Raw genomic sequence first — 11557 nt, forward strand, 5'->3', positions numbered from 1 at the left:
TTATTTTTATATAATCATTTAGTAAATGTTGTTACATTGTGAAATATCATGTTTTAACCTCCTTTTCAATAGAAAGGTTTTCTAAGGAAATGACTTGGAGCCTTCCACATTTATCAGATGCCTTTTCATTCCTCTTTTCCATTTTTGCAATTCTGGATCCAAACTGCATGGCCCGTTTTGGCAGAAGAGCAGAGGCTGTGAGACCCAGTTCCACTGCTGCAAGACGCAGGATTAGTTTTTCACCGATTCCACGGGGTAAAGCCAAGTTTGCCTTTTCCCAGGCTGGCAGGGAATTCAGAAAGGAGACAACATTTTCATCCAGGAAAGGAAATCTAAAATAAACAGATAAATATAACACTATAAAAAATAAAATCAATCTGCTATAATTCTTTTGCATTTTACTTAATATGTTAAAATTATAATATAAAATTAATTTTTGAGGGTACTATTTTTCTTAATTAAATGTATTCCAGTTATTTACACAATTCAGCAGCTAAATTTAATTACATTAAAAATATTTCACAACATGTGAGCAATTTTAATATATAGCTACAAAATAAATAAATTTTGCCTCAATAAATAAGTAAATTAGGCCTACAGCATTGAGAAATAATTTCAAATTGGTTTACAAGACATGTTTGGGGATGTCTTAAAATAAGCAGGGTCTTAAGTCATTTTCTATCTGGTCTTTATTATGTCTAAAGAAGCTGAAGTTTAGGGATATGAAACCAATAAAATAGAAGGGCTCTACAATCGTGAACTTGTGAAACACTTACTTCTGGTAAAGCTTTATGTGTCAAAACAGTTTTATTACATTTAAACCATTAAATTGATATTACAGAACAAAGTATTAGATTTTAAAACATAACAGCTCTTTTGGCCTCCTTGTTTTCCTACAAAATTGTATTTTTTTAATTTAAAATACTTTAACATTCTCCTTCCTTTGGATTTCTCAAAATGCAATAGTTACACTAGTGTTTCTATTTCACTTTATTTTACTAAGGCTCAAGTAGAGAGATTGGAAAAAACGGTAAAGACACTGGCTATATGGAATATTTTATAAAAATGAACTGTAGCCTGACCAGGCGGTGGCACAGCAGAACATCAGCCTGGGATGCAAAGGACACAGGTTCGAAACCCCGAGGTTGCCTGCTTGAGCATGGGCTCACCAGTTTGAGTGCGGGGTCTCTGGCTTGACCCCAAAGGTCACTGGCTTGAGCAAGGGGTCACTTGCTCAGCTGGAATCCCCCACTCAAAGCACATATGAGAAAGCAATCAATGAACAACTAAGGTGCTGCAACAAAGAATTGATGCTTCTCATTTCTCTCCCTTCCTGTCTGTCCCTATCTGTCCCTCTCTCTGCATCTCTCTTGCTAAAAGTAAATAAAAAATTAACTGTAAAAGCATATTTAGATACAAGAATCTAACTGATATATTACCATTAAAAACACATAATACATAGCTGAAGCCATTGGATTGTACTTGTTAAATAACAACTCTGTTTGAAACATTCTTCATATGCATTTTTACCTGAGGGCATCATATAGGACCTTTAAACTTAACAGCTTTTACTTAACAAGGTAAATTCCTTTTCTCTGACTCAGCTGAAATAACAGACTGAATTTCAGTCAATCAATCAATCTCTCTCTCTCTCACACACACATACACCCTTCAAAACATATTGTGGCATTATCTCTTTATAATGGAATTTTGAAAATTATGATGGAATAATGATATAGTGGTTAAAATTTTACATGTGTCAGAACTGGCAACATAAGAATGACAATAGTATATAGTATATAGTATATAGTATATAGTATATATATATAGTATATAGTATATAGTATATAGTTCAGAACTATATACAATAGTATATAGTTCAGTGGAAGGAGGAAAAGGCTGAAGTAGAGATAAAAATGAAGGCTCAGCGCAGATGTACTGTGATGTTCCAAATCCCACAAAGCTTATCTGGACTCCCTGCTTTCGTATGCTGTATCCTTGCAATAAACTACCACTTAATAAATTAATCTACTTGAACAAATTTCTTCTCTTTATAACTAAATGACCAGCTATCTTCCTTTGCTGCTGTCTGTGTTAGCTATATAAAGCCAAGATATTATTTTAGCTAATGGTTATTCAATTAAACAATTAAACAGGAACCTAAAAATCTTTTTACATCTATTATTTTTACAAAATTACACAACATGCAGAGAATTGGCGTTACCTTGCTTCTTTTCCATGATCACCAATAACTCTGTCATCACGACCAAGATTTCTAGAAGAAATTCGACCCAGTTCCATCTCAATTTCCTTATTCAATCCTTCCAGCCCATGCGTCTCAAAGCAGACACGATGACGAGAATAACCTGCAAGTTGCTCATCTGCACCAATTCCAGTAAGAACTACCTATAAAGGTTTAAAGCAATCCATATAAAAATGTTATCTACCACACAGTAAGTGAAAAAAGATAAAAGCAAAATTTAAAATATAACCTCAGAGAGTAAAGCTGGAGGCATCATACTACCTGACTGTAGGGCCATGATAATCAGAACAGCACGGTATTGGCAGAAAAACAGACATACAGACCAACAGGACAGAATCGAGAGCCCAGAAATAAAACCATATGTGCATGGATAAATAATCTTTGACAAAGGAGCCAAAAGCACACAACGGAGAAAAGAAAGCCTCTTCAATAAATGTAGTTGGGAAAATTGGAAAGTCACATGCTAAGGAATGAAACTTGACTACAGTTTGTCCCCCTGGACAAAAATTAATTCAAAATGGATCAAAGACCTAAATATAAGGTTTGAAACAATAAATTACACAGTAGAAACATGTAGGTACTAAACTCATGGAACATGGCTGGAGAGAACAATTTATGACTTTGACCCCAAAGACAAGGGAAGTAAAGGCAAAAATAAATGAATGGGACCATATTAAACTAAAAAGCTCCTGCATAACAAAAGAAACTGAACAACAACAAAACAAATAGGCAGCCAACTAAATGGGAGATGAATGATATTTGCAAACAACAGCTCTGATAAGGGGTTAGTATCTAAAATATACAAAGAACTCACATAGCTCAGCAACAAGCAGACCAACAGTCCAATTAAAAAATGGGGAGAGGACCTGAACAGACATTTTTCCCAAGAGGACATACAAATGGCCAACAGATATATGAAAAGATGCTCACCTTCTCTAGCTATATGAGAAATGCAAATCAAAACTTCAATGAGATAGCACCTCATACCTGTTAGATTGGCTGTTATCAACAAGACAGGTAATAAGTGTTGGAGAGGCTGTGGAGAAAAAGGAACCCTCATTCACTGCTGGTGGGAACGCAAATTAGTACACCTATTATGGAAGAAAGTATGATGGTTCCTCAAAATATTTAAAAAAAATTAAGAATAGAATTACCATATGACCCAGATCCCTCTACTGGGTATCTACCCCCAAAACTCGAAACATTGGTACGTAAAGACACACGCACCCATGTTCACCACAGCATTATTCAGTGGCCAAGACATGAAAACAACGAAAGTACTCCTCAATAGAGGACTGGATACAGAAGATGTGGTACATATACACTATGGAATACTACTCGGCCATAAGAAATGATGACATAGTGCCACTTACGACAACATGACTAGACTTTGATAACATTATACTGAGTGAAATAAGTAAATCAGAAAAAGCTAAGAACTGTATGATTTTGCACATAGGTGGGATATAAAACTGAGACTCATGGACATAGATAAAGGTGAAGTGGTTACCAGAGGGAGGGGGATGTGGGGGAGGATATGGGGGGAAGGGTGTAAAAAGAGATAAATGTAAGGTAATGGATAATGCTTTAACTTTGGGTGATGTGTATACAACATAATTAACAGTTCAAATGCTATAGAAATGTTTACCTGAAACCTATGTATTTTTTTTTAAATTTTATTTACTTTTTATAGAGACAGAGAGTCAGAGAGAGGGATAGACAGGGACAGGCAGACAGGAACGGAGAGAGATGAGAAGCATCAATCATTAGTTTTTCATTGCGCTTTGCAACACCTTAGTTGTTCATTGATTGCCTTCTCATATGTGCCTTGACCGCGGGCCTTCAGCAGACCGAATAACCCCTTGCTGGAGCCAGCGACCTTGGGTTCAAGCTGGTGGGCTTTTGCTCAAACCAGATGAGCCCGTGTTCAAGCTGGCAACCTCGGGGTCTCGAACTTGGGTCCTCAGCATCCCAGCCCGATGCTCTATCCACTGCACCACCGCCTAGTCAGGTTATGTATTCTTATTGACTAATGTCACCCTAGTAATTTTCTAGATAAAATTAAAAAAAAATTATAACCTCAAGGATAACATTTTCAGAGAAAAATCACAAGACAAAGTCATAAAACAGTAAAATACGCTCAATTTTTTTTTTTTTTTTTGTATTTTTCTGAAGCTGGAAAGGGGGAGAGACAGTCAGACAGACTCCCGCATGCGCCCGACCCGGATCCACCCGGCACACCCACCAGGGGGCGATAATCTGCCCATCCTGGGCATCGCTATGTTGCGACCAGAGCCACTCTAGCGCCTGAGGCAGAGGCCACAGAGCCATCCCCAGCGCCCGGGCCATCTTTGCTCCAATAGAGCCTTAGCTGCGGGAGGGGAAGAGAGAGACAGAGAGGAAGGAGAGGGGGAGGGGTGGAGAAGCAGATGGGCGCCTCTCCTGTGTGCCCTGGCCAGGAATCGAACCCGAGACTTCTGCTGCCAGGCCGACACTCTACCACTGAGCCAACCGGCCAGGGCCAATACACTCAATTTTTAAAGTCATATACATTTCACTGTAGTTTAAATGCAACTAAAATATGCTGTATTCTTACAATGCCAAAAGTTTTAAGGGCCAAGATTAGGTCTCAGAAATTCTTCTGAGCAGAAATATTGTGCCATACCTTGGCACTGCTCTGATATGATTTGACTTCCTCCTGGGTCACTAACCAACCAATTCCTCTGGAAGCAAACCAGACTGCACAGCCAATGCTATCATCCAACACTGTATCCAAGGGCTGAACCAAGTGACATATTCGAGTTCTTCTTAATTCTTGCAGTTCCTCCAGAGAAACATTAATTTCAACAAAATTCCAAATCCGGGAAGGGTTGGCAGCTTGCAGTTCCTTTAGCCCGGCTCTTCCTGTGATTCGATCTGGTACACTGAATTGTTTCTCAGGACTATCAGCAGCAGCCGCTTTTGTAGAAGATTCTTCAGAAGGTATTTCACAAATCTTCTGTTTTCTCCTTTTTTTGTTAAAACTAGTTGATCTGGTCTTTTCTTTATTCATGAAAGCCACATTAAGAAGATCAATTGGTTCATCTAAAGGTATATGACGGTCAGCAAGGGTGGCAATAACCATGGAATCAATACCCCCAGAAAACAGAACTGCAACATTTGCTTTTCTATCACAAGGTTTCAAAACTTCATTTGGTGTCAGGTATTCATGCCTTGGTAAACACAAGACTCGTCTCTTGACTGCTATACTCAAGACATCTATGAATTGCTGAACTACTTCCTTCATGTGTCCATCAGTAAGAAAGACCTGAAGTGTTTCCCTTGTAGGTGGGATGCTAGAAATATTATTGCAATTAACATCAAATGAAGCTTGTGGCAACATCATATTTAAAGGTACAACGGGTTCTTTGAGATACAGTTTGGCTTCATTTGCTACCACTGATACAAATGTTGGCAAGTTCTCTGAAATCTGAGTCAGGCTACTGACACATTCTTTGATAACATTGTCCATAGAAATGTATCTCCAAGGATACAATTTTAGAACAACAGATTTGGAAATAGAAGTAGATTTGAGATCGATTCTGAAAATTCCAGATGCTGGAACTTCTTGCCATTGATTGGCCACTTCAGATGTTTGGGCACCAACTGAAGAGAGGCAGACGCCCAAATTACTAAAATGCCAAAGCAAGCTACGGCGACCAAAATAATCCCTACCAAACCACAAATGATGACTAGATGCTTGATAATATATAAAAGACCACGGACCCTGAACTTCTGAGAAGAGTGACAAAATGTCAGATTCATTCTTACAAGAGGAAAGACGATTAAACATTATTTGAGTATCATTCTCTTTGGCTTCAACCATTATTCCACTAAAGACTTCACCATTCCACAGGAACACATTGTCTCTTTCATCTTCCAGAGGTTGGGCAGTCAAAACACCTCTTAAGTGAAGGACATGACCAGAAAATAAGCACTGGTAGTTAACATTAGATTTTAACAACTGTTTACTACTATTGGGTCCCCGTCGTTTAAGATTACACAGTAAATCCTCTTTCAAATCTTTGCTGAAATGTTCAATAGAAAAGCTTACAGAACAACAAATGCCACACATTGTTATGTGAAATCAAGTTGACTATTTCTTGATTTTGGTCTTCTCTGAGTTTTCTATTTCTTGATATTCTTTTTTCAGTTCATCCAATATATCTGTGGGGGGAGGGGAGAAGAATATTAAGTAAAATAAAAATTTTTGGTCTTTACACAGTAATTCATAGGACAATGTATTTACCAAGATCAAACCATTTGAGTATAACACACAGTGTGTTAGTGCAAATAGTAATTTACAAGAGGTTTCTCATGATGAATGCTTATCTTTTAGGAAAACAGTTTCTATATATGAAATGTTTATTTTGGCCTATGCACTTTATACATACCATCATATTTAAATCCCACAGGACTTTGAAAACTAAAGTAATTTCTGCAAAGTCACAAAGGTTTCAGAAAGTGGTAGAATAGGTTTTCATGTATAGATGTTTCAAACTCTAAAGCACATGTTAATAATTACTGCTTTCTAACACATTAGATGTAATTTAATTTGCTTTTATCTCTACCATAAACTCATCTTTGGAAAGCTAACTTGAAGAAAACCAAACTACTGCATTAATTTTATTAAAGGTGTACCACTATCCAATCTTCAGACACATAATTAAAAATTCAGATGTATATAGAGCATAATTTAGGTACCACCATGAGTTTCTACAATAAGCCTACAAAAGACTCTCTGTGCATTTCCATATAAGATACCAAAAGAACTTACTTTTGCTTTCAGAAAGCATTTCTGTTCGGTCAGCAAGAAAGAATATGTTGCTGTTCTGCTGCTGCTTATATACTTTCTGCAAAACATTATTTAAGCCAACATTATGATTTGATCTAAAAAGCAGCAGATGCTAAAACTCTGACCTCAATGACTTATTCTTGAACTTCAGTAACATGTCCAGAACAGTATCTTAGCATAAACAACAGTTATTCATTATCCTGTCATTGATACCATTAACATTGAGATGAAACTCTTTTATCTCTGCATATACCATAACACAGTACCACTTTCACCAAAAAATGAAAAAGGCTCCTATAACTACAGGTAGGTTTATAACTTACTTGTGTCAATGAACAATATATCAAGAACTTTTTTCTTATTAATTAATGTTGTGTTCTTTTATAAAGTACTGTATGCATATACTACAGTTTATTTGTTCAGTCCTTAAGTTTTAGTTATTTAAGGTGTTGCCAATTTTTAACTATTATAAATCAATGTTGTGATGAATGTCTTGGTAACATGGGAATATCTGTGCATTCCCATGGCTTTTTCCTAAGTATCAATATCTACAAATGGAACTGCTGGGTCAAAGTGTTACATACTTTTTGACCCATTCTGCCAATCTGCCTTCTAATTGTGCCTTACTCTCTAATATTCCACAAGTGACAATATCAGAAATTTCTAACCTGTCAGTTATCAAATAATCTGTAAAATGCTTTAAAGGGTTCAAAATAATTTCTTCCTGAACTTTAAAATGTAATTTTATGACAGTATAAACTCATGAACCAGTAGCTTGCTTGTTTATGAATACATTAATAGAAATGGCATTAAATAACCATGTTAAATATTTGGAATATCTATGTAAAAAAAATGTGAGGGTGGGAAGGGAAGCAATTTATCCTTTCTTTTTTCAACAATTATCCACTTTCACTTAAAGGAACAGTATCCTCTCCTCAATAAATATAAAGTTCATTTATTTCTAAAAAAATATCAAATTTAAGTACAAAATAAATAACATTAGTTATTACAGCTCCAAGATATAGTACAATTAGTATCATTTGGTTTAAAGGTAATGTGGATTTTATATTATGGGGAAAAGATCATAATTAAACATAATGATCAAGTATTTTTAATATAAAGGTATCTACATATTTATTTAAATTTTCTTTTGAACTGCAAAAATTAAGATATTATATACCTATATTTATACAGATATCTACATAAGACCTATATATGCATACATAAAATCTTAGACACTTCACTTCTGCACTTTAAAAAGATGCTGAAATATAAATCTTATATAAGATTCTTATATAATCAAACCCTCCTGCATACTATTCAAAATCACTCTAATAACTCACCCTGTTCTTCTTCAGGTTAGAAAGTTCATCCACCACAATTTTTTGTTCTTTAATCTATTGAAATAGAGAAAAACTTCTTAAATCAGAGGTTCTCAAAGTATGCTCAATGAGGCCCATTAAAAGTAGAGACGGGATAAGGGCTATAATGTACTGATTGTCCAAATGGTCAAATACAGATTCTTTGTTTCCATTTAGTTGAGGGTGCAAGTGTGGAAAAGTTGGAAGAGGAAACAGTAATTAGACTCCCCAAGTGTATAGACGGGGGCTTGGTATTGGTAGTCAGTATTCATGCAAGGGTTATAATTACTAAACAAGGTTTATATCCTTTACTTAAAATAGACAGTATGTGCCAGTTTTTCAGTGATTTCTTTTGTTATGTTTTATCTTCTAAAAATAAAGAACAGCAAATGGAAAGAAGGGTAGGCTACTCCCCTCCACCCACAAATACCAATGCTTTTCATGATTTATGTACTAAGTGGTATAGCCAGGCCTTCAGAGAAAGCAAGTAGTACTAAGTGCCCTATCTGGGCAGTACGACCTACCACCTTCCATCTTCGCTTTATTCCTCTGTGTCAGACTAGCACAGTGCTGGCACTGTTGAAGGAGGTGTCACTTATTATTGATTGACTGATTGGTTTTTAGAGGTGAGGGAAGAAGCAGGAGACATCAACTCGTAGTAGTAGTTGCTTCCTGTATATGCCTTGACCGGGCAAACCCAGGGTTTCAGACTGGTGACCTCAGCATTCCAGGTCAATGCTTTATCCACGGCGCCACCACAGGTCAGGCTTCACTTTTTATTAGTAGGAAAGGGCTCAACTAAGTTTTTTCTAACTCTTTTCAGTAATAGTAGTTATTTTGTGAACCTGACTGATTATATGGTATAACCAGTGTTTCTGAAACCAGGTTTATAATCTTTGTCCTACCTCAATACCTCAGGGACTGGTCATACATCAGTGTCAGTGGCTTGCTATAGTAGTAATCAAGGGTGTGCTGTGTGTGGTTTGAAAATCCACGCTACCCACGAGTCTGCACACTTCTGTCTCCCCAGTTAACATTCTTGTATAGTAACTGACTACTTTGAGTGGAATTCCAAGACCGAATTTGAAACTTGTATTTGAACAATGCTTTCCCATTCATTTTAGGAATTGCACCTATACATATATTTCACTTTACTTCAAACGGAGAAACTGATACAGAGGAATTAGAGACTTGCCCAAGATATAATCATCAGTTTAGGAAAGAACCAAAGGATCCAGAACATCTAATACCTGAAAGGCTGTAACCATCTCCAACTCCAATGTTTTTTAAAGGTTTTATCTGTCAATGGCAGATAAGATTTATATTTTATATGATATTGGTTTCCCTCTCCCCATTTTGGGGTGGAAGAATGACAAGCAGATACGTGTTTTTAGATCGTTGCCCCGGCTGAAGTGGAGAACAGACTGGAAGAAGGAAACAAAGGATGGGAGGCCAGTTAGGAAGCCTCTGCAGGGTTCCCGTGGCAGGTGGATGAAGGTGGCTGGTTTGGGATGGTAGGAGCGCACAGGGTGATAAGAGACATCTGCGAAATGAGCACAATGGGTAGGACTTCGTGGTAGGTGTCAAGGATGGCTCCCAAGTTACTGACAAGGATACGGGATAGATGGTGGTGGTATTTTCCGAAATGGAGAATATCCGCAGCGGATCGGGGGTGGGCGGCAGTTCTGAAAGTTTAATCCCAACCAAATCGCCAACTGACCGTTGGGTCTAATTTCGGGACACGTTTCAGGTCTCCCGTTACTGCATCTGTCCAGAGCGAAGAATCAAAGGCGCAAAGCAGCCGGGTAAAGCCAAGACCGAGACGTGCTGCCGCGGTGGACCTTGTCAGGGGGCCACCAGCGCTCCGTCCCGGCCTCGCGGCCTCTCGCTTCGTCTCACACTCACCTTGCTGCTAATATCCTCTTTGTGAGGAGCCGAAATGTTGGAAGGGATCAGCCCGGCGCCGTCCTCCGGACGTGCCTCCGGGAGAGGCATCTCCATCAACCCAAAACTACGGAGTACGAGCCAGACCTCCAGCCTCAGACTCCAGCAAGAACACGTTTCGCAGGGCTCCGCCCACCTCGGGTCCCTCCCAAGAGCCCTTACCAATAGCGTCTGCGCACTGACCGGAACGCCTGCGCAGTTCAGGTCTGGCGTGGGAGCAGTTCTGCTCGTGCGCACAAATGCTTAAGGCGCGCGTGCGCAGAACCAGGTTGCGAAATCTGAGAGGTCTCCGGATCCCAAGTAGAAACGTTTTTGTGACCTCTTCAGTTCCTCACGAGCAGTGCTATGAGTTGTTTGCGCCCCCTAGTGGTATATATAATAATGAATAGAAGCGCAGTAGAAATACTAGTTATTATTTATATCTAGTCAAAGATATGAAGCTGGCCCTGATTTAAGCGCTACATTGTTGGAAACTGAACTATACAGACTTGGTAAAGTTTTTGTTAACTTGTTATTCGACTTAAAAACTAAATGAAGGATGCCCAGTTAATATGAGTTTCAGATAAATGAATAACTTTTTAGTATATGTACATCCCACACAATATTTGCAATGTCTCACTCCTTCGGGAAAAGCGATCCAAAACTTGGAAACAAGCAAGAGATAACTGGCTGTTTTTCAGTGATTTTCTGGGCTTAATTTTCTATTGACTTGACTCTTAACAATTCTGTAAGGACAGAGGTTAACCTGTAGATTTTTGTCTTACAGAAATAAAAATAATTTCTGTTTGGCAGACCACATAATCCCACATAATATATTGTTCCGTAAAACATTTATCAGTTTTGTATCAAACCCTGAAATCAGTAAAATGTTTTTACTAGTATAGGCCTAGCTTCTCATAGACTCTTTGAATTGGTCTTAACATCTTACCTGCTACCTCATTAATTAATGAGTTGAATAAAATTTTGGCATATGTTCATTTTATATTTGTATGAGGGACATGATTTTATATTTTTTAAGTTATACTTTGACGCTGGAAATCTCAACATTGCATGGATATGCTGAAGTGGACTCACAGGATAGATGGAGCCAAACTCTATGGTTAAGAAGTGTACCTCATGAGTTATTTAACCCAGACTTATATTTTATTGTCTCCT

At 37.8% G+C, this 11557-nt stretch overlaps 2 protein-coding genes across 2 annotated transcripts; both read right to left on the reverse strand.

Moving 5' to 3' along the window:
• On the reverse strand, positions 1 to 6377 carry ASNSD1 (asparagine synthetase domain containing 1). The gene is made up of 3 exons (XM_066281013.1): positions 4929 to 6377; positions 2225 to 2406; positions 1 to 332 (listed from the first exon to the last, which is right to left on the reverse strand). The coding sequence occupies exons 1-3, from the start codon at positions 6375 to 6377 to the stop codon at positions 47 to 49; spliced, it is 1917 nt and encodes a 638-aa protein (XP_066137110.1). The 3' UTR covers positions 1 to 46.
• ASDURF (ASNSD1 upstream open reading frame) lies at positions 6331 to 10548 on the reverse strand. The gene is made up of 4 exons (XM_066281014.1): positions 10364 to 10548; positions 8441 to 8494; positions 7080 to 7155; positions 6331 to 6469 (listed from the first exon to the last, which is right to left on the reverse strand). Exons 1-4 carry the CDS (start codon positions 10457 to 10459, stop codon positions 6399 to 6401), a joined length of 297 nt encoding a protein of 98 aa, XP_066137111.1. The 5' UTR covers positions 10460 to 10548; the 3' UTR covers positions 6331 to 6398.
• Between the last annotated feature and the right edge of the window lie 1009 nt (positions 10549 to 11557).

Source organism: Saccopteryx bilineata, chromosome 5, assembly GCF_036850765.1.
Source record: "Saccopteryx bilineata isolate mSacBil1 chromosome 5, mSacBil1_pri_phased_curated, whole genome shotgun sequence".
Lineage (NCBI taxonomy): Eukaryota > Metazoa > Chordata > Mammalia > Chiroptera > Emballonuridae > Saccopteryx > Saccopteryx bilineata.

Coding starts and splice junctions, on each gene's coding strand:
- ASDURF (XM_066281014.1), bottom strand. CDS start 10,459: ATGGAGATGCCTCTCCCGGAGGCACGTCCGGAGGACGGCGCCGGGCTG. Junction 7,156..8,440: donor CTAACCTGAAGAAGAACAGG/GTGAGTTATTAG, acceptor AATGTTTTGCAG/AAAGTATATAAGCAGCAGCA. Junction 6,470..7,079: donor AATGCTTTCTGAAAGCAAAA/GTAAGTTCTTTT, acceptor CTCCCCCCACAG/ATATATTGGATGAACTGAAA.
- ASNSD1 (XM_066281013.1), bottom strand. CDS start 6,377: ATGTGTGGCATTTGTTGTTCTGTAAGCTTTTCTATTGAACATTTCAGC. Junction 2,407..4,928: donor CATATCAGAGCAGTGCCAAG/GTATGGCACAAT, acceptor AAACCTTTATAG/GTAGTTCTTACTGGAATTGG. Junction 333..2,224: donor GATCATGGAAAAGAAGCAAG/GTAACGCCAATT, acceptor TGTTTATTTTAG/ATTTCCTTTCCTGGATGAAA.